Below are 24,012 nucleotides of genomic sequence, written 5' to 3'. Positions count from 1 at the left end.
GTGTTTCACCGGCACCATCTCGGTGAAATGGTGAAGAATGATATAGTTGCTTAGCAAACTGGTTTAATGTTAGATAAGAGGTCTATAACTATAGGAGATATAGTTGATCCAGGAGTGAAATATGTGACTATGGGTGTAGCATATAAGATCTATTTTCAGAACCAAGAGAGTTATGCTACTGCCACTGTTATCTATGTTGCTCATCAGATGGTGGTTCAGGGAGAAAGATTTGATTTGTGTGAATTGCTGAGGCAAAAGCTACTTGACAATTAGGAGAAGACTAAGACTACAAAGTATCCATTCAGGTATGGGTTGTTAATCATTTGCTTGGCTTTCATGTTCATGAATGAGCTTTTGGGAATGAAGAATAAGGTGTGGGACAAGTTTTGTCCTCTGGGTGTGCAAATCAAACATGTTAGAAGCTTTGTTAATGATGCAGAAGAGTATAACAAACAATATTGGAGTTGCTTTAAAAACTTTCAAAACAAGATGCAAGCTAGAGAAAGGATGCCAGATGAATTGTTCCAGAAGTACAAGAACGAGATGACTTTCCCGGTGAGCACGGACAACTGTTATATATAGGCTATTGAGCCTAGAGTTGCATGGATGCCTAAGTTACCCTATGAGGTATCTAAGGAAGAAGTTGAAAAGAAAATTGTAACATTATTGAAGTTGGTTGTTGATCCAAATGAAGAGTGGTTTGGAACAGCTACAAAGATTCTGAATAAGTTAGCAAAGGAGAAACTAGATAAGGGACATGAAAAGAGAATGGAGAAACTTTATCAAAAGATCAATCTGCCTACTGTTGAAGATAGGTTCCTCTAAAACCCCAGCTAGATCAATAACCAATGAAAGGAAAGCACAGAGTGTTGAGACATGGACCAGCTAGGACTCGAACCTAGGACCTTCCATACACTGCTGGAGTGCTCTACCACTGAGCTACTAGCCCCTCTTGGACCAGTCCATCGTCGGTCCGGGTGTGGCTTATTTCCAACACCAACACCCCCCCTTAAGCCACACCTCTCGTGTGCTTGGGACTCCTAGCCTGGACCTGGCTCTGATACCATGTTGAGACATGGACCAGCTAGGACTCGAACCTAGGACCTTCCATACGCTGCTGGAGTGCTCTACCACTGAGCTACTGGCCCCTCTTGGGCCAGTCCATCGTCGGTCCGGGTGTGGCTTATTTCCAACACCAACACAGAGACTTAAGCAAAAGACGTCAAAGAAGAAGAAAGGTCCACAACCTATGATTGAGGAAGTGGAAAGCAACAGTACAAAGGAGGAAGTGCAGAAACAAAAGCTTTCCATAAGGAAGAGGTTGAGAAGGACAAAAGATCAAGATTGAGTATGAAGAGGAAGAAGAAGAAGAAGAAGAGGACACAGTGCCTTTTAGTCAAAGGAAGAGAACTTTGGTCTCTCCCACAGAGACCTAAACCAAGAAGAGAAAGGAGGTGAAAAAGAAAGGTGCAAAAAAGGCTAAGAAGAAGAAGACTGATTCCCCTCAAGATGATCCTGAATATCAACCATTTGACTTAGACAGCTTGGTGAGAGCTATCTGTGAACATAATTCATTGGGATTTTCTGCAGGATTGTAACCAAATGCACCTCCGACAGATAGATAAACTATAGAGAAAGTGGTTATCAAGTACTTAATTACTTTTGATAAAACTCTGAGTGATATTGAAGATAAATTGCCTAAAGAGTTGTTAGAAGTTTTGACAAAGAAAAGAAAGGCTGATGTGATGGAGGAGTCTAACATGATGACTCGAGACTTAGATAAGGTGACCAGCCCTCTATCCAAGGCAGAGAGAACCAAGGTTGTGCAAGCTCTTAACACAAGATTCTAAACAAAGCAAAGAGTCAACATAATTATGGTAAGTGATCGAGATGACATCAAGAGGATGGTTAAACAGACAGAGGATGCAGCAATTGAGGCTGCAGAAGAATTGAAGAGGATTTTGTTTTCTCCTTTGGAGAAGACACACAAGATCTAGTCCAAAAGAGAGCTCACATGGTGCCAGTAGCAGCGGTATTGATCTGGAGTAGAAAAGTAAAGATGTTGGCCCCGAGACTGGTCTAAATGACCAGTTGGCTATAGATAAAAGTGTACAGAATGTTGCAATAGAAATACTAGAGAAAACAAAGGAGACGGAGAAAACAGAAGAAAAGATGAAGATAGAAGAGAAGGAGAAGAAAACAGAGGAAGAAAGAAGAATAATGTCTGTTGGGGAATCTTCCAGACCCCCAAAGATTCTGTATCAAGATTGTTGCAATTGCAGATGAAATTTGAACCGGTTATCACATCTGAAGTTCTACAAGTGCCCATGACTCAAGGACAGATGGATCTGAAGCGGTTGTCACCTCTTCATATGTTGCATCTGTTGATTTGTAGTAATCAGATTTAATGTAAATAACAGAAACTGAAAATGCAACACATTATGGCACAAAACAACATGAACAACACAGCAGTACCCTGGGAAAACCTCCCTCCTGGAGGAAAAACCCCGCAACAATTCTCAGATTTTATTATTCAATAATCAGTAGGTATCTGTACAATTTAGCTTCAGCACATGAAGCATTTAACATCAGCACAATAGTATTAAGTCTGCAAATTAGGGCGAGCACACAAATGATGAACTTATCTGCAAAACACAAGATGTTTGCTGCCACAGAGGAGTTCATTGGAGCTTGCTGTCACTGCAAGGTGAATTGCAAATCTTATCAACTGTTTGCTGTCTTCAAGATGATGTTTGCAGACCCTACAATAAGGTTTGCTGCCACTGGAACCAGTTCGCTGTCCTAGGGATATGATTCGCTGTCTCTGCAACAGTTCGCTGACCTTGTTTTATACTTCGCTGATCACAGAAGTAGTTCACTGACTTCTTGAAGAATCGCTGATAGTTTAGTAGGAAATTCGCTGTTTTTGCAGACATACATCGCTTGTATTGGATAATTGATTGTCTTCAAATCACCTTGTAGATATAGGTGACACATGCCTTCAATAACCCTAAGTCGGCTTGCATATATTATGCCAAGAGTTTAACATGTTACAATTATATAGGTCAAGGTCTAATTACAAGCTACATATTTGATAGGTCTTACCCCATAACAATTACATAATACATAAGTTGAACGCCCAAATAGGGCCTGCCCTATTATTATAAGTTACAATGGGGCCCAACCCAACTACATGAATAACTTAAACTAGAATTCGATTCTAGCTACATATTTCAACACTCCCTCTTACTTAGCTAGAGAGGATTCTATGAATAATAAAGTCACATAGTGGCTACCACCATAGTTACTCCCATGGATGAAACACATGATACGTTCACCATAGCTACTCCCAGAGGGTGAACAAACTCATCATGGAATTTCTTCCATGATACCCACCATACCTACTCACAGAGGGTGTGACCACCATGCCTTCTCGTAGAGGGTGGAATTTCTTCAATGATACCCACCATACCTACTCGCAGAGGGTGGCTCCACCATGCCTACTCGCAGAGGGTGGAACGGGGGCTCTAACCTCAGACTTCTCCCATAGAAGAATGCATTAACCAAAGAATGTGGCTTCCTCTGAAGCTAAAAGAAACTGGCTCCCTCTAAGCTTGACAAGCTCCCTCTGAAGCTAAAGATGTCAAGCTCCCTCTAATATTTCCTCCTTTTAGAAAAGGAAATCTTCATTTGACCTTTGCTCCTCCTGAGATGTCCCTATGCCAACTTCTGCAGAAGAAGCAAGAGGAGTAGACCTGAATTTGCAATCCTGAGCAAAATGACCATACTTGTCACACTTAAAGCACTAGATGTGAGATAAGTCCTTCCTTTTTGATTTAGGGGCAGGATCTGAGTCTTTGTCTCTATCCCACTTCCTTCCTTTGCCTTTAACCATATGCGAAGCAAGGACTTGATTTTCTACATCATAATGATCACGCTCAATTCCTCTTGCTATCAACCGTGACTCTTCTTGTATGCAATCTGCTCTCAAAAGATTGAAATTGGGAAGTTCTGATCTTGTACTAATTCCTTGAATGTAAGACTCCCAAGATGCCGGAAGACCATTGAGAGCAAGCATGGTCAAGTCACTGTCATCAACAACCTTCCCAATGGATGAGAGCTGATCTCTCTAATCAGAAATCCTCATGAAGTATGCTATGATGGATTCACCTTTCATCATCTTGATGTGATGAAGCTACTGCTTCAAAGCTAGGGCATGGCTAGTGTTGTTGATTTTGTACATCTCTTCCAATGTCTTGAACATTTTGCTAGCAGACTTCAGCTTGGAGATGATAGGCACAATATGATCCTTCACGGAGTCAACCAGCATTCTTTGAGCTTGAAAATTTTTCTTCCTCCATGAAGTCTTTTCCTCTTCTGCCTCAGGTTCAATGGATGATCTCTCCACAAAGTCTGCAAGATCACTTCCATTCAATGCAAGCATGATTCGGAATCTCCATGACGTTAAGTTGGATGCACCATCCAATCTATCTTCAACCTTGAGACAGTTCAACATTTCGAATGAAATGATAAGAGCAAATAGGAAGACAAGGAACAACTACAATCAATCTGATTACCCCTAATTCGAACCAAGCTCTGATACCATGTTGAGACATGGACCAGCTAGGACTCGAACCTAGGAGCTCCAGCAAACTCTAAGTCGGCTTGCATATATTATGCCAAGAGTTTTACACGTTACAATTATATAGGTCAAGGTCTAATTACAAGCTACATATTTGATAGGTCTTGCCCCATAACAATTACATAATACATAAGTTGAACGCCCAAATAGGGCCTGCCCTATTATTATAAGTTACAATGGGGCCCAGCCCAATTACATGAATAACTTAAACTAGTATCCGATTCTAGCTACATATTTCAACAGCATCTAGGTGATGTTCTCTATCATACGGCAAGGAAGCAATTTATCATGACACAAGTGGAGTGTACAAGGTCAATAAATGAGACAGTGAAATTTCTTCATGAGAAACTTCCAGAGGTAGGTGCTACATGAGAATTTGAGAGATGTGAAGTGGTTACAGGTACTAGTTAATGGACTAAAAGACTATGCTTCTAACCTAGAAGCAACAATTTTGAAAGATATAGAGAAGAGAGTAGAGGAGCTAGTAAATAAGTGTGCAGATGCACACACTTGGCTGAAGGACAGAAGAGGTTTATTTGAGAAGATTGTGGATGACGCAGTAACAATCTATCGGTTTTGCCATCAGTGGCCTAATTCAACAAAGGATATCCAAAGTCAAATGGACATTTTGGAGGCCCAGATTGTACAGTATGCTAATTTTGTTGACTTGAAGAAAAATGGAAATAGTAGTGGCAAAATGCAACTGGAGAACTTATACATAAAATTGAACCTATTACATAATCAGAAAGAGGAGATAAAGAAACAATTTTATATCTTGAGAATTGTAGTAGACTTGAAGCTCACAAGCATGGTGAGATTGCATGATGATTCTCAAATGTTGGAGCAATTTGTAAAGGTTTCGGTGAGCTGCAAAGAAGCAAAAGATCTTCTATTGAAGATTAAAAGTCAATGCATATTCTTGGACTCTATGGGAGAAGAGTGAAAGATCACATGGAAGTAGTTGAAGTTTATTCATAAGAGCATCATGCCCCAATCTCTGAAAGGTGGATAAGTGTTTGCCAGTAAGACAATGTTGAATTTGTATATATGCAGATGAGTAGATGACACAGTTTTGGTTTTCAGTTATGTTCAGTTTTGAGGAGATGTTGTAAATAAGGGGAGTTCAATATAGAATGCTGAGTTTCTGTTGTGAAGACACCCTTTGTCCTTGATGTCAAAAGGGGAGAAGAATTCATTAAAGAAATAAATGTTTTTGAGTTGGCACAAGTGTTGCCATCAATGACAAAGGGGGAGATTGTTGCACATATGAGTTTGAGTTGTCATTGATGTCAAACTTGTTGATTTGGATGTGTAACTTTGTAATATCTTTGGTCCAGATGTGGTCTCGAGGAATGCACTAACAGTGGGTTAGTACAGTGATCATGCGGATGTGTGGAGCCATATCAAAGTGTATTATGGATTTTTTGGAGCTTTGGAGATGTTCTCAGAGGTCCATAGTTGGTGAGCTAAGTGTGACTAATTTGGTGAACAATCTGTCAATCAGTTTTTGGTCTGCATTGTGGCGCATATGTTTCATCTATTCTTGCGGTAGTTGCATGATGTTGGTGGATGTAAATGCATCATATATCTCAATTTTCAGACTCTTAATCGATCTACAATTGGAGTTATTTTGGTCTGAGATTCAGTCTTTGTAGTGACAGAGTGACAATGTACAGGAATGCATTGCATTCCTTTGCCTACAGTTGTTTTGTTGGTATCAGTCGATTTGGATTTATTGATGTCAAACGATGCTCTATTGAGAATCCACAAGTGTTTTTGGTGGTCCGCATTGAAAGTTGAGTAAGTTTACTTGTTGCACATTAACTTTAGTTGATAATTGAATGATTAAATTTAGTTAAGTTTTAATACATGTATATTGAATCTTTGAAAATGTGTAATTCATGCCCATTTGAATCTACCTGTTATGAGATATTGTTTCTCTTTTATCGATTGATAGATTTCTATTTAGATGATAGATTCTTTTAAGTTTCCTAAATGAAAATTTCTTGGTGATAAAATGCTTTTTCTTTTATCCTTTTGGGATGCAAGCATATTTAGTTGTTTTGAGGTCTTACAGAGTTTTTGAACGTTATGGTTGTGCAGTCTCTATGATTAAGCATTCTTTTGATATTAATAATAATTTGGAAAGCAGTGTTGTAACTGTTGTTAGTAGCATTTTACCATCCACTCACATCATACAACAAGACTAGAGGTTACTCACATATCATTCAATGAAATGTTTTATTGTTAACTTAGCAATAATTTTATCAACTTTATACACTACTTACCAAAGAATCATTTACTAGCAAAGCTTACATGCTACATTGCATTTTGCTATTTTAGACAGATTTTTCATTTGGACAATTCATGGGCTAAACTCTCTACTTTAGACAATTCACAAGCTAAACTCTCTATTTCAGACAATTCATGGGTTAAACTCTCTAATTTATTTGTTCTCTATATCTCTATGCTATGAAAATGCCTTTAAATTTCAAAAACAAGTAGTTTTTGTCTCTATTTCAACAGTTTTCTATGTTTGTTTTAGATCCATTTTTTCCTTGTTTAAATCCCGATTTTTTCAAAAAATCTTATACTTTTAGTTTGTCATTTTTTTCTTCAAAAGATTTTCGTTGCTATGCATTGGTTGCACATGCATAGTGTTATTTTTGGATCTAAACTTACATTCTTTTTTCTATGACTAGTCTAGGTGTCTTATTTGAAATTCCCTTTGGTACCACCTCCTTTCCTTCATATTAGAACTAAGGTTCCCTAAATTGATAGTTCAAGGAAATTTCTTCAAGAGAGTGTGACCATTGTACACCCAAAACTATGTCCAATTCTCCTAAAGTCTGCAACATTTAAATTATCACATACCTTATGTTCTCCCATAATTATGTTGAGCTGCTTGGTTTTCTTGATACAAAGGATGGTGAATCTATCAACTACTATGACATCAACTCCTTCAAATTCTTTATATTTGAGTTCCCTGTGACATCGACTCCTTCAAATGCTATCAAAGAGTATTATAGTTCTCCACCCAAATTGTATTCCATAAACTCTGAAAGGATGATATCTAGGCCATCCTTAAATTTACTAGAGGAATATGAAAAATCAAATTCCTCAAGAAATGAACAAAGGACAAGCCGAACAATGAAATGATGAAATAGAGCAATTAAGGATATTAGCACCTAGATGAGACACTAGTGCCCAAATAGGATACTAGGGACCAAGTTTTGGAGTCCCACTGTAGTGCTAGAGTCCCAGTCTGGCATTGGAATCCAATCCTAGTGCTATAGTCCTGACCAAGTGCTGTAGTTCAAGGCTAGTGCTGGTATCTTGACCAGTGAGATGGTGAATTTGTTTCTTTTGCAATTGTAGCTTGTTGCTTTATAATCCCCATGATCACCTTTGATGTCTTATATGATCCTCCCTTGCTTTGTTACACATTATAAAACCATCAAAATATATCAATACAGAATTTGTTCCTATGATTAGTCATGTTGATAATGTGCATGTAAATGTTCAATTTAAGAATAAGAAAATGGCTATAGGTTTCATAAGCTCTCATGCCTTGACAATGATGATATTAATGGTAGTTATATTACAAAATAATTCTCACATGAGGAAGAGGTAATGGGTTCTATTTCTATTAAAAAATATGTTGACCAAAATGAGGATGTATTGTGTTTCTCTTGTAATGAGCCGTAGGAACTTGGTATCCACCTCTTTTCTTGGTGGTATGCTCTTCTAAGGCTATCATGAGATCCTTCTTTCTAGAAAGTTCCTTTGGCTGATACAAATGTGGTATCTTTGAGTAAATTTTACTCTAAGGTATTGAGTTTTCCAAGATTAGGGCTCTCTTGATGGCTTCCTATAAAGATGGTAGATCAAAAGCTTTCAGCCAATCTTAGAGAAACTTCGTCAATCCTTCCACAAATACAATAGTGAGCTTTCTCTCTAGAACATTAGGAACCATTATTAATAATCTTTGAAATTCAACAACATAGTTGTTTACTATTCCATATTGCTTAAGTTTAAGTTGAGCCAACTCAACTAAAGTGAATCTCTATATCTTTGTTGTCGAACCTTTATGCCAATCTTTCACTGAATTCTTCAAATGTGGAAATGAAGTTATGTTCTTGAGTCATCTTATCATAATACCACCACTCATGTGGCACTCCTTCCAAGTGGAGAGTAGAAAACTTGATTGCCTATTCTTCAGAAATAAGATAAGATTCAATGAGAAGTGTTCAATTTTTGCAACCAAGATCTAGCAGAACATTTGTTGGACCCATTACATGTAGGAATTCTAATAATACCCAAACGATGTTGGGTGTCTTGTGTCAGTGGTACTACTGAAGCCATAAAGTCATCTATTGTTTGATGACGGGACTCTTCCTCTTTTGGATGTTCCTCTTCTCTATGTAAAACATTTGCTTGGAAGATCTTGGAAGGGGAGTTAATAAAAGTCTGGTTGTTAGCTAAAGAGTTCCCTTCTCCTTGGTTAGCCTTATTTTGGTTCATATTTAGCAAGCATTGTACTAGCTCTACCATGGACTCTTTCAATGTCCTTTGGATTTGTCCTTGCCAATTCTCCCTGAACTTGACAGATGGTTTCATGCAAAGAATTCATTTCATCTATAGGTATTCTCTTTTCTCTAACTTCCTCACTTGATTATGATGATTGAACTTTCCTTCTTTGTCTCTGGTGATACCTAATTCTCTTTGACTAGTATGCATGTGCTATAAAAATAAAAATCTGCATCAAAACATTAGTTTTTCACCCTACATGCTAGCAAAATCACATCTTTAATACCATTGTACTATATCTTTTAGATTTTTTATCAAACACGTAGTTTTTTATGTGGGATATGACTCCTTAGAAGATTCAGCTTCTGAGGAGTCATAGTCCACTAACGATAACTAAATGAGAACTTCAGCTTATTTAATACAGTAAAACTTGTAACCAGCTAATATAAACTAAATAAATAAATCCAAGCTAAACAGAATATTTGATCTAATATATTCTCATCAAAGGTAGGGATCACACATGGGTAATAAATATAAAGCATCCATTCCTGATCGATTGTGTTCAAGCATGTATATCTAATAATCAAAGGTGTCATTCTCATTGTGGTTTCATTGGAAACAAGGTTTGCTTATCTGTTTAGGTTGAGAATCTACAAGTATACTTAGATCTATATTATTATAAACAAATGCATGCATATAATATGTTTTTGTAGAAAAATGGCCTTCAACATACCTGGAAGTCATTATCTTCAAATTTAGTAATATTTTCAGACCAAAATGATGGATCCTTGTGCATTGGGGACCAATCAAGATTTCCAAGCATAACCTCCTGTTTGTACTTGTCAAAAGAACTTAATTTTCTAATGCTATCCTTTAAGCCTTCTTCCAGAAAATTTAATGCTTCAACTAGATCCTGTAATATGAAATTGTGAAAACATTTAGCAATCTAGAAACTGAGAAACATAAGCATATGTAGATAAAAACTAATTCAATAGTAAATCAAGTATGTGGCCACTAAAAAGAAAGTACTTGTTTCTGACCTCATCACTCCAAGTCTGTGATTTTAAGTTTTGCACAATTTGTGGCAACCCAAGATCCACCATTTCACTTGCAAACGTTCCTTTAATAAGCATGTTTTTCAATGTCAAGACAGTGACCCTTACAACCTGGGAAGATTCCAGAAAGATCAAACCAGAATTAAGGATTTCTGCTAATAACCATCTCAAACTCAAATTAAACATGCATATAATAGCACAAATAAACAACCCCATACCTTTTCTTTTGTGGAGCTTTTGACAATCTCCACTAAACGAGGTAAAGTGCGAGTCATGGCTAACGCATCCATAGCAGCATCATAAAATGAAAGGAGCCATATACAAAGAGCTGTCTCATAGAGGAGCTACAAAAAGGTCGCACTTCATTAGTTTCAGGATGATTCAAATTTTTCTGTTGCGCTTGAAAACTACATATTTTAAAACTTAAGGTGCCCAAAGAACTCATCAGCCTATGACATTGTGGCACTTCATGCTCCTCATATACTTCTCACCATGCATTTATTTATGACAAGATTAAAGTAAAGATAAATTTTTAGGTCACCATCAAGTGAAACACCAATTTGGTGTATGAGACCCCCTTCATACAAGAATTACACAGGGAGATTGATTTTCCATGTTACCATATATACTCTTCAACAAGGTGTATAACCCTAACCCCTTCCAGATTCAAATATATGACCTATTTCCATCTTACATATATATATTGTTCAACAAGGTGTACAATCCTACCCCCTTTCAGATCTCAAATGTGTGAACTTTTACTATGGAGTACACATGCCTTCACAATCACACCAACTTAGGTTGTGCACCTCTCTAAAGATTAACCAATGATTTCTCAAGAATCTGTGAATAGCAATGTAGCTTCTTTCCTTAGTTTTTTCTTTCATAACTTAAACCCATAATGTTAGATGTACTGTATCAATAGGTAGTGGGATAATCGAATTTGATCATCCTTAAAAGTAAGAAAATTTCTTCAAGGTAAATGACTACAAAGCATGGCTAAAGTATGCTCCTGCTTGTTTGAGTTTATTTGTTACAAGTGTACACTTATTGTGTTGATGTAAAAGCATTTTAATTTTAAAGATGAGCTTAGTCATTAAGTACAAAATCAAAGAGAATTATGGACAAAAAAGTTTAATCCAATATAAATAAGCACATAGAAGTTATCAAAACATGAACTCTTAAAATTTAAATAATAAATTTACCAAGAAAAAGGCAATTTTTAGTTCATTCGCTACCCAACATGCCTAGCATCTGATCTATCGGATGTTCAATGTAAATTATTTTGAGGGGCAGAACTTATTTTCTCCTGCGAAATATAGGTTAAGTTTGCACTAAAATTTTTGGTGAATGATCCATGTTTGGCAATGAGCTTCTTTTGTACAGTTTATCCTCTTGAACCAAGAACACTAGAGAAATGATTATATTGACCAGCAATAAATTTATTGCCTTGGTTGAATCTAGGATTCCTTTTGTCCTGGTACTTTTCCAGCCTAACAGTAAGCTATATTGGTCATTCATGAAAATTTTAATAAATTTCTTCATTCTTATTATACACATGAATATGAAAATGCACATAGATGAGTGCATTCATATGTACACAAAGTAAGAGTAACAAATTGTAATTTAATTATTGTTTTTATACATGTAATGTTTGAATACAAACTATGCACTTACAAAAGCGCCTACAGAAAGTTCAAAATTTAGATCACGAACAAGCCAGACACCAATTTGGTGTCTGCATCCCCATCGTGGGCTTCAAAAGGGCATTTTATTCCATTTACCTTATAAATTTTTCATATCTTATCCTCCTGGCCCCCTGGGTTTTGACTTCATGATCAAGCTTGAAGGTAAACAAATCCTTGCCGATCCACCTAAATCTATATGCATGCGTGTGTGTGTTATGTGTTAGCTAAAAATGTGTCAAACCAATAAACAGTATCAAATTGTTTGTGTAAATTTTATTTGTCCGATGTTTTATATTTTAAGCATTTAGTTAGAATATAATCAGCCTACTTTTTCTATAACAGCTCACTTGCTAAAATCAGTGTGCAGTGCATCCCTTTCTGTTTGGCAGGTAAGCATCACAATTTGTTAAAGAAATTTATACGATACTGCATTGACAACTGATTACTTTAAAATACATGATAAATCAGGAAAACAAGACACTCAATGTTGATAGAAGAATACTTCAGACTACCTGAACGTACTGCTGAGCAGATGCTGGTGAAAGAAGAGGAGTTAGGAGTTTCACCCCATCCGCCTTTACAAATAGTGATCTAACCAGAGGTTCTCTTAGCAATGTTGCCAAGGAACTCACAGCTGTAGGTATTCCACGAACTGGATGTGAGGGTCTTCTTAACTGCAATCTCAAAATCAAAAAAGATAAGGGAAAAAAATAACATATTCAATTTATCAGCGACATATATTAAGATGGCTATGTTCAGAATAGGATATGTCCTACTTTAAAGTGCCACTATAACAAATAATTTTTCCCTTTAGAGCAATATTCAACTTGTTGTTAGTGACATGGCCTTCAGCAAATACATACATTTTCAAGAAGGCCTGAACTTTCGCTATAAATAAACCACCTTGGGAAGCAAAATCAAGCGTAAAATAAGTTACAGGATCAAGGGAGAATAGAAATTGAAAAGCTATAATAAGCAGTTATTTTCTATGTGCAAAAACATATAAATTATTCAGAGTGCTCCAAGTTTGCTCTTTCACTAATTTCCAATGGATGGAATTTGACAGGGAAAGATAGAATCTTCTGAATCCAAATTCAGGAAAACAAATAGTCAGCAATCATTTTCCTATGAAGGGTCAGTTTAGCCGCTTATCTTTAGTTTGTTATTTTAACAAACTGGGTCCAAAAGTCTAGAAAAAAATTATCTTGACAAAGAATTACTATGCTTTCTATTGATTAGTGATATGACAGAAGCAGTATGATGCAAGCTACAATCACTTGTATTATAGTGATTAAGAATGCACTTTGTATATATTATGACATGATTAGAAGGGAAAGAATAATTCAAGAAAAAGACAGTTAAAATGCTAACTATTACATCCTTATTTTCTCACCCTTAAACTTGTTTGTTTTATATTATGGCCCAACAACCATGAGAAAAGGCAAAAACAAAAAAAAAATGCACACCATTGCATCAAATACCACAAGAGATTCCCAATGATACATAACAAAACTATATTTAATAAGAATGCCATGTGAAGCAGAGTGGATTACCCATTAAAGATGAGATAGAATTCAAGATAATTGTGGACTTAATGGTGTACCATCAGGAGTTAACCAAATACAAATGCTCCTAGACAGGAATCAAAGTGGTTAGGAATCAGAACCAAATGTGAATTCACCTACACAAGGATCGCAATAAGAGGCACCAATGCTTGTTCCTCTTATATTTATTTGGGTTTCTTTGCATTATTATTTATCTACACTCCACAAGGACATGTCCCACTCCTCAATCTGCTGTCATCATCCCAATCTCCATCTTCATCACAATCCCAAGATACTTCCGTGTTTAGAAAGCACTTCTAGGATTTTAGGGGTACTTCTAGATGTTGCCCTTTTGTATGCCAGTGTTTACTAATACATTTGTAGCTTCATTTCACATATTGACCAATTTCTCTTTGTGTTTCTTGTTCTGCTCTTGCAAAACATTTTGGGATGTCTTCTACTTCAAATAAGCCATCAATGTTCACTATTACATCTTCCTATGGTTCCACCCAAGGATCTTCTTCACCAATCCCATCTACTTCATATCATTCCTCTAACGCTGCTTCCAAATCCTCATACCTAGAATGTTTTTCTTCTTCAATGTACTCTTGGCTGATTTTCAATCTTTAGGCAAGGCTATAGTATGAATCCCCTATATACCAACTTTTTCTTGAATTGCAGTGAAGGATTTGTTGAACACAAATGGACCACTAAGAGGGGGGGTGAATCATCGGTAATTAAAAACTTGAACTTTCTAAATAATTTAAGCTTTAATAATAGAAGTCAACAAACTATGAGCAGAGATATCAAACACATTTAAACACACATACACAAGGCAAACTCATAACACAAGATATACGAGGAAAACCCACAGTGGAGAAAAACCTCGGTGAGAAATGCTGCTAGAGTCAACTGCTCTAATCCAGCCTCGCAATGAAAACATTTTGATTACAACTTTTATGAGCACCAATCCCTAATCTAAGCACCAACTCATATGACATACAATAAATAAAAGTTTAATAGCAATTAAGCACCTTGTTACAAATGATGTTTTGTAACTCCCAAATTGTTCTTTGCACTTGAGATTGACTTGACTCTTCTCCACTCTCAATCTCTGTCTTCTGCTCTTTGATCTTTGTTGTCAATTCCTGCCCTCTACTCTCTATCCTCTTCTTATCCCTGCATTCAGCTCTCTGATCTCTCCTTGGTTCAGTCATCTTTCTCTGCCCCACTCTATGTGAATAACATACTGTGTTATCTGCCTCGGCTCTACACTCTCTGGTCTTTGATCTCTACTTTCATTCTCTTCTTTGTCTGCTCTTTGTTCTCTACTTTGATTCTTAGTTGCCTCTTGTCCACTCTTCACCTCTAATCATTTAGCATTCTAAACCTGAGACTGGCATTCTAAACTTGTAATGTCCCCTTTTGGGAGGACACTAAATTTTGCCCAATATACTTGTAGAATTATTGCAGGTTGTCTATTTTCAGTCTATTGTGCTAATTAGGATAGATTTAGTTTGATGTTTTTTCCCTCTTTAAATGCACAGGTCTGTTGTTTATATCAATCTGATCTGCTGCCTATATCAGATATATATGTGTGTGTGTGTGTGTGAAAAATCCTTTCTATTCCATCAAGACTGATTCTCTGGTTATTGATTTAATATTTCCTCTTCTTTTCCTTCAATGCCTGCTTTATTACTATTCGCAGATTTGTATTTGTGTTCTGATCTCTTTGATAAATGTTCATATCATTCTTCCCGATTCTCTTATAATTCTGACTTAGGTCTGCTTTTAATGCTTCATTTATTTTTTCCTATTCCATGGATCCCTACTTCTCAAATGAAAACTTCTCCACTTTATATCCTCCAATGTGAGGGAGAGTCACACCTCTTCATCATGTATGCCCTTTGGCAAGAGACACACCCTTCACCATTAGCACGCTTTAAAAGAGTGTGACTCTTTATTATTTCTGTCCTTTGAAAGGGACACGACCTTTCACAATCAGTTCTGCACTTTTGATTCCCAAATTATCCCCCTCAAATGAGGTTATCTTCTCCCTTTTATTTCTCCCTTTTATATCTCATGTTTGAGGGAGTCACAACTTTTCATTTCAGGTCTTTTGACCATTCATTAACTTAATTAAATTTTAATTATATTTAACTATATTATTTTATATTTTAATTTAAATTATATTTTTATTCTTTTGTATTTCAATATTATTATAGTTATTTATTATTAAATTATATTTTGAAGTGGGGACATTACAGTCTCCCCCACTCAAGATTGCTTGTCCTCAAGCAATGATCATGGAGTGCTCAAAATGATTCTTAATATGAAATGGCTTTGAAAATACACATGGAATAAGCATGCTGAAAATACATCAGATATGAAACAGACACATAGAATACACACAAAAAACGGAGCAAACATATGCAAACACGGAGCATACACACGAAAACACATATCGTTAGGTTCTTGACACTCACTAAGAGTATCCTCTGCATTCACTAAGAATGCTCCTGGCACTTGCTAAGAGTGCCCCAAACATTCACTAAGAATGTTCCTAGCACTCACTAAGAGTGCCCCTGACATTCACTAAGAATGTCCCTGACATTCACTTAGAATGCCCCTAACATTCACTAAGAATGCCTTGTTTTCTTGCTGGATGTTTCTCCATCACAGTCTTCTTCTATCATATGTATGTTTCCTCTTTTGCATTGATGGTTATAGTTCCATGGTTCTTTGCATTTGAAACATAGACGACTCTTCTTTAATTCATCTCTGGCTTGGCATTGATGCTCGGTATTCCATTGTTCATGGCATACATAACATTTTCTCTTTATATTGTCCTTCCTTGGATCTTGGCTGCAAGTGTGACCTTCTTTCCGCTTCTCTTTGTAATCAAAGCAAAGGCCCTTTTTCTTCAATACCTCCCAGTCATTGTAAGAAAGATATGATTTCTTGTGTTCATCTTCTTCTTCAAAATGACTATCTTTTGGTGGTACTCTCTTGTGGTGACTTTTTTGGGCAGAGTCGAGCCTTGTGGCCTTAAGAATTGCCTTTTGGAGAGTGGGAGGTTCAAAGGTGCTTACTAGCCCTTGGGTTGCATCATTCAATCCTTCTATGAATAGGTAGATAAGTCTGTCCTCGGATATTACAGGGACCATAATAGCTAGCCTCTGGAATTCTGAATGTACTCCTCAAGGGTTCCTTTTTGTCTAATCCTCATAAGATCTTTGAAGTGCTTTTGGGGATGAGTGTGGTCAAACCTTTCAATGAGCCTCTCTTTAATAGTGTCATATGTTTTGCTATTTTTGTGGTCTTGTGTGATGAGACCATTATGCCACCATTCATGGGCTGTACCCTCCAAGTGTAATATAGAAAACATTATGGCATCCTTCTCCTTCATAGGGCAAAGAGAAAGGTAGGTCTCCAATTTTTGAAGCCATGACCGGGCTGTAACTTTCCCGGTTCCATCAAAGTTGGGAATGGTTAGCTTTCCTACTTTGCTTTGTATCTCACAGTTAGGTTGGGCTTTCCTCTCTTTATGACCCCTACTAGAGATAAAGAGTGGACAAGAGGCAACAAAGAATCAGAGCAGAGAACAGAGAGCAGACAAAGAAGAGAATGAAAGTAGAGATCAAAGATCAAAGACTGTATGTTATACCTGCATTGGCATGGTGTTATACGCACCTGCGGCCCTCTACATTTTCTTCTATTTGGTTACCTTTGTTTTTCATCTTCTTAACCTCTTTGTTGTACCCTTCTTAACTTCTTTTCTTTGCCTTCTTAGTCTTCTATTTTTCTGCTCTCATCCTTGGCTTTCAGCTCCCTCTTATCTCCTCTTCACATCTGATCTTTTTGCATGCAAACTCTTCTGCGATGCTATGTCTGCACGGGCTTCATGTTATTGACACTTGCGGAAAACGCTTTTTTGCGCCCTCTTCTATTTTCTTTGTTCTGTAACCTCTGTTTTTGCAGAGCTTCTTTTCCTGCACATAAAACCACACTTCTTATCCACACACTTCTACTTTTCTATCCAATAACTTTACTTAGTGGTAATCTTCGTGCAGCTGAGATTTTCCCTCCAATAACAGATATTATCAAAAACAATTCCAAGCATTAAAATAATATTTCTTGTCTCTTCTTCAGACTGGCAGCCGTCCAAATTAAATGTCATCTACCTTCTTTCAGCAACCTCTGCAATCCTTTTGATTTCGTTCTGTCTCAAGCACACACAGATCTTCCCACCAAAAAGAATTTTTAAAATAATCTTCTTGAGCTACTAAATGATCTTCCATGTCTCTTCATTTCAGTCTAGTAGCTGTCCATATTAAATGCTACCTTCCTTCTTTACCCAGCTATCTCTACAGTTAGGTTTTCCTTTTCACACAATCTCCATTTTGAAAATATATTTTCGGCTACAATTCTGCCCAACATTTACTCTTCTTGGTTTCTATTCAAACTGAAAGATCACATTTGATATGCATGCCCTTTTTTTTGGTTACATAAATCTGTCAACAAAGATTTTTTCACCTAACATTCACATGCCACTGAGCCACTTGGCAGATGGTGGGACCCATCAACAACTCCCTCTGCTAACAAAAGGTCCACCTGTGGAAGAATTCCACGTTGGATTCACGAGTTGCGCTAATGTGTTCCGCAGATCGACTAACACGCGTGTTATGCGCATCACGATACAGCAAAACCTTCCTTCCAACAAGCTAGCGAGATAATGCGCCTTCTACCGCTTTCATTATCTCACGTCATTTTCTCAAGCCTTCTTACCCATGCGGGCTGGCGAGATGCATCTATCCTCTTTAATATTTTTACCCCGCACGACCATCACTTCTCACTTTTCAACACCGCAGGATAGCAGGGAACTCCAGTAACTTCGCTTTTACATTACCCCGCAGAGTATTTTTTCTTCAAACATTCCTGCCGCGGGATAGCGGGGCAGCATAACTTGTCATGTTATGCGTATCCCCGTCACAGTTCAGCATTACCCCGCAAGGTCATTTGTCTTCCATTCTTCATGTCGCGGGATGGTAGGGGCGCAAAACCTGTCGTGTTATTGACTTCCCTATCACAGTTTGTAGTTTTGTAGATAGCGATAATCTGTGTGCTATGCACAACATGTTAGTCAAACTACAACCATACTTTTTCTGGTTCAGATCAGCTCACCCAATGCATTCACCACACTATGACCTGTGTCATCCTTGTCCAATTGCGTGTCCCAATAACACACTTCAATCTTTCCTTCGATCTATAACTGTGTGCGACTAACACAATGTGTTATACATTTCTGCAACTGCACTTGCTCTCTGTGTTGCTCTATGTGGCACTTATCATCTTTGCATCTTTGTCCTCTGAATGTTGACATCAATGACAATCTAATGCCAACAGGATTCACCTCTCTTTCACTTCCCACAATTAAGCCTTACCCTTTTGCAACTTGTTCTACGTTGTTGTTGCTTCTATAGAATCTTTCCCTTCTACACACAATAAAACTTGATCTTCCTCAAATCTCTATCAACTAGTGAATTAGGTGGGATCTTCAAACATAAAAGTTTGAATGAACCTACACTGTACTCCTTTCTTGTTAAGCATAACATCTAAGTGCAATTCCTCCAAAATAGTTGGCAACAAATTTATCCAAATTATCGTAGGGATATCCTCCTTTTCCATTCTTGAATACATCTAACTATATGATGTTTTGGGCTATTCTCCAATCTTGAATTTCTACATGAAAAACTCTTTGTGGTGTCCAAAATCTCACTTGAAGTGTCATTTGCACTTCTCTAAAAAGCTACATCTCTTCCCTATGCACCTATCACTAGAACACAACTACTCCATTGAGTACATAATGCAAGAAGTTAACTTCCCGTAATATAACCTAGGACGCTTCCTTTCCCTATTGAATACTGCATTGTAAACAATGGTCGCATTTAAGACTCTCCTCTCATCCACCTTGCCATCAAAGTGTTGGAATCCATGCTTATTGAGCAATTACAAGCCTCTAAGATCTACCAATCTTACTGCAAATTGCAATGGCCATCTCCACTTACCCATGTGCTACAAATCTTTGCAATCTCAAAACAAGTAGGTTACCTTACCTTGTTCAAAATCAATTCAAATACTCTTGCAAGGGATTGAATTTACATCCGCCTATCATGTTCTTCCTCTTGTGCCTTTAATTTTCCCACTTATGCATCAAATCTTGAACTTTGTAGAAAATCTTCTTGAATTATACCCTAGGTTAGACTAGCACCCTCAATACTATCTTAGTACCTGATATGTCCCACCTAAAAAATCCTTGAATTGATCAAAGTGTTCATAAGTTCTTGAGTTTATTTGGCCCCTTAGAGAATTTGAGGATTTTGGTTTCAATCAATCCGTTCATAAATGCAGTTAAGGCTTGAGTTTTAAGTTGAGTCAAATATCCAAATGTGTGATCAAAGGAAAGTGTGTTGGTCTTTCTTGATACAACTGAGGCAAAGCAAAAGTTGATCGTGCAACCAAAGCGTTACATCAAGGATTTAAGAAAGTCTTCATTCGAGTATTCAATGATTGGTTCAGCTAGTCATGCATATCAAGTCAGAATGGCCACATAAAAGGAAGTAATCAACAAGCTGGATGGTTGAGCATTTGTTGAACCATGTCAATCAATTGTTTCACAAAGTCTATATAGCCACTTGCTAACTCAATTAATGAATAGCATTGATCATTTGATATAACGGTTGAGAATCTTCAAGACAGAGATATTGAGGGGCCTGTCAATGACTATAAAGGTTTCTTTGATTGATTGAACATACTTGTGAAGAAGGGACCCATTTATCAAGAAACAAATGCCTAATGGTTGTTGATTCGATCAAATCTAAGACTTGAGAGAGGCTTATAGGTGGGCCTAGTAGCCAATGAAACACTTGATTGAGTGATCAGACTGGGTAGAGTAAACAAGGTGAGTCAAATCTCCAAGGGAACAATTAAAGGATTCTTAAGGCTTTTTGATTGTCAATTATTAATTCTAAAAGGGGGTTTGATTCTCAAAGTGGATTTGTATGTTGATGATTGATTCAACAATGGTCATCAATCTTCTTAATCCTATAGCTGAGATGATCCTATGTGTGCAAGTGGGCCCCAAAGCAAAATTATATGTCTAAATAAGCAATTGAAGAATGAGGAAAGTCTTATTTAATCAGTTGTTCACCATTTCTAAAGTTGGGCCTAAATCTTAGCTCTCAAATGGCTGATTACCATTCGATTATCCAACAAAGACAATGTGAGTGTTGATCTTTTGATCTAGAATCCCCCCATGGTGGAGTATGCATGGTAGGCTACATATCTAAATGGGCAATCAAAGGGAAATACACTTCTTTTATTCAAATATTTGCAGATATAAAGATGGGATCCACCTCTTGATGCCTACCAAGTTTGTCATTGTTGATCTCTTGACAAAAAACATGAGGATTTGATTCAACCGATCAAGCATTTGATAGATTGGTGTTGGTGAATCCAATGCACTTGCCATTAATTCTCCTTCTTTGCAAAGCTCAATAAAAAGTTAAAAACTAAGTAATTTGCTCTCATTTTCACTAAAGCCTTTTGCAAACCAATCCAAAGCTTACCAAAATTTGCAGAGCGCCCAATGAGTCGAGTACCAATAACCAAGAGCATAGAAAGAGACCAATTTGGGAGTTGAAAAGAATTGAGAGGTAAGTAAAAAATCTTTAGCCTAATTTGAGTTCCAAATGAATTACAGCGGAGCTTAAACTTAAATTCAGGTTGTAATTGTAAAGTGAAGTTTAGGAAAAACCTTTGAAAATTAGAGAGTGGCCCATGTTCTTTAATTGCTTATAAAATTCATCTTGAGAATGAAAATTTGAATTTGTAAAAGCTCTTGTAAAAAAGTGCAATTATAGTCTGAAAGTTAGGGATGATGTTTGAATTTGAAATTTAGAGAAGTTTCCAAAAATCTCTAGGATAGAAATGGCCCCAAAGAGAGCTTGATTTGCCCACCAACCCTAATGAGCCTGTAACTTGAATGGCACCCAAGGCCAGCATAAAACAAGTGAAATTAGCAAGCAACAATTACTAAATTCTCTCCTATTTATGTTTTGATTATTTGTTTTCAATATCATAGATCAAGGTGAGAAAAGATGACATGTATATAATACAAATTGATAGACATGACTAGGGAACTAACTATCTAGCAAGTCTGTTTTGAACACTCGTTACTAAAAATGCACATATTATTTATATCTCTTCATCCTTCACGATATATTCAAACAAAGGGAAGGAGAAAATGAAGGGCTCTAAATAAGTATGACTTTATTATTTCAATTTTTATTTATATGCTTTGATGGAGATTAAAATCTTTTATGCATCTGAACACTCATTACTAAAAATGCACATATTATTTATATCTCTTCATCCTTCACAATATATTCAAACAAAGGTAAGGAGAAAATGAAGGGCTCTAAATAAGTATGACTATATTACTTCAATTTTTATTTATATGCTTTGATGGAGATTAAAATCTTTTATGCATCTTAAAATTCATTTCCACCAATTGAACTTTCTCAAATTATTTATTCTTGAGAACCAAAAATATATGTACTAAAATGATAGACGTTAAGAATAATAAAACACGTTGAACACACAAAGGATCTTTAAGTACTATTTTTGCATTGTCCTTACCAAATCCACCTTGAAGAATTCAAATTGAATCCTTGGAAATTCTTCCAGGATACTAGGGCCAACAAAAGAGATGCTACACTTTGTTCCACTAGTCAAGATATATTCTTTCAAGCTTGAACTAGGAGTTGGGTGAAGGCCCATCTTACTAAAATTTGGAGGCTAGTAGTTCCAAATTGTTTTTTAAAGTTTAAACCCTACTACCATTAATTGGACTACCAATAATTATGATGAGATACTTAGGGTAATGAGAACTATGATCATTAGTTGGACTTGAATGAAAGTAATTTGGAAGGGTTTTGGTCTACATGCTAAAAACACCAAGCTTTTGAATAACCAAGTTCTCTAAACCAATTACAATATAAAAAAAAATCATCTCCAAAAATCATTGAGGCATTATATTATGTAGACAACTAGCCTTACAGTCAAAGAACTACAATTGATGATATAGTTGAATGTTTCAATATTGAGATATTCAAGGACTATTACCACACAACCTTGTCTTGCATAAGTAGTTGATGAAACCTAAAAAGTCTTTGATGTGACCTCCTTAAGGCTCAAAACTGCTCATCCAAGACTTACCAAGGTTTCAAAGTTTTCTGAACCAATCCCTCGATCATATGGAACTTGTTGAAAATTGAAAAAAAACTAAGCCCACCAACCATTATACTAGATTCCCAAGGAACTAGTGCCAAATGATTTCATGTATCTCCAATGTAGATACCAAAATCTAAAAGCTTTGACTTCTTTCTTGATTTGCTTATTCCACCTACTTCCCTCCCTCTTCCACCAAATTCCTTCTCTCCTACCCTCCCTTTCCCACTTTTCAAACTGCCATTCAACCCTATTCCTTCCCTTATTCCACCCCATTTTCTACCTATAGTGCCTACACCTTTGACAACCTTTGCACCATCTTACAACCCCACCTCTATCCCAAATACATGGCATACCAACTCATCCTCTTCCTACATATCACATCCTTACTAATTTGGCCCTACACCATATTTTGCATCACTTGGGGGCCATGCAAGCTCCCTAGACTCTCTCCTTTCTTCCCACAAGGATTTCACCATGGACTTACATCATAATCCACTTTCCCTTGATTTTATCTCTCACCCTTTCCCTCCTACATTTATAGCCCATTAATTCAAAATGTACAATAGTAAAGGGAATCATACAACACAAGTTAAGTCATTTAATTCCATAGGCCTTGACTTCATGTACTATGACCACTTCTTAGCTAAGCTCTTCCCCTATACACTTAAGGATGCTTTTGAGCAGTTCTATCCCCTTACAATTCTCCATTGCGATATCAGCACATGCTTTTTGTGCAAAACTTTCAAGTTAATATTGGCTTCAAAGTAGCTTATTCTAATATTACATAGCGCAAGCAAGGGCCCACCAAGAATGTTAATGATTGTCTTGCAACTTCAATCCCTGCATGCCAAGATACGCTATTAACTTCTTAATGTTTAAATCTAACATCTCTTAATCAATAAATTTTTACCACCAATCAAAATAATAGTGTTATTCAACCATTATGATTCCTTTTCTAATTTTTACAACTTGCAAAATTATGAGACCAAACTCTTGGATGCTAATCTATTGAGATGTATTCCCTCTTCTTCTTCCTCCCCATCATTCTCCTCTTCTACATACTCCTCCAAATTCTCCAAACCAACCTTCAAAATGTTCTAACCCCCCTCCCAACATTTCCTATTTCATGTGTCTCCCATGATCCAATTTTTTTGTGTCTGCTCTTCCTCTTCTTTCCCCCCATATGTCTGTCTAAAGTCCTTGAATTTCTAAATTGGAGGCATCTCCATTTTTTAAGTGTATGTTAGTCATTGAAGTTC

The 24,012-nt window shown here is 36.8% G+C and overlaps 1 protein-coding gene across 1 annotated transcript in view; it reads right to left on the bottom strand.

The window, feature by feature from the left end:
* LOC131063912 (probable V-type proton ATPase subunit H) overlaps positions 1-24,012 on the bottom strand; it is a 76,373-nt gene that overhangs the window by 9,792 nt on the left and 42,569 nt on the right. Inside the window, exons 8-11 of the mRNA XM_057997881.2 lie at positions 12,428-12,589; positions 10,446-10,571; positions 10,213-10,338; positions 9,906-10,085 (exon numbers count right to left, since the gene is read on the bottom strand). Of these exons, the coding sequence (XP_057853864.2) occupies positions 9,906-10,085; positions 10,213-10,338; positions 10,446-10,571; positions 12,428-12,589 (594 nt within the window). The remainder of the gene's footprint in view (positions 1-9,905; positions 10,086-10,212; positions 10,339-10,445; positions 10,572-12,427; positions 12,590-24,012) is intronic.

This window comes from Cryptomeria japonica, chromosome 3 (assembly GCF_030272615.1).
Source record: "Cryptomeria japonica chromosome 3, Sugi_1.0, whole genome shotgun sequence".
In the NCBI taxonomy this organism is placed as follows: Eukaryota; Viridiplantae; Streptophyta; class Pinopsida; order Cupressales; family Cupressaceae; genus Cryptomeria; species Cryptomeria japonica.
This window is presented reverse-complemented; position numbering and strand designations above follow the sequence as displayed.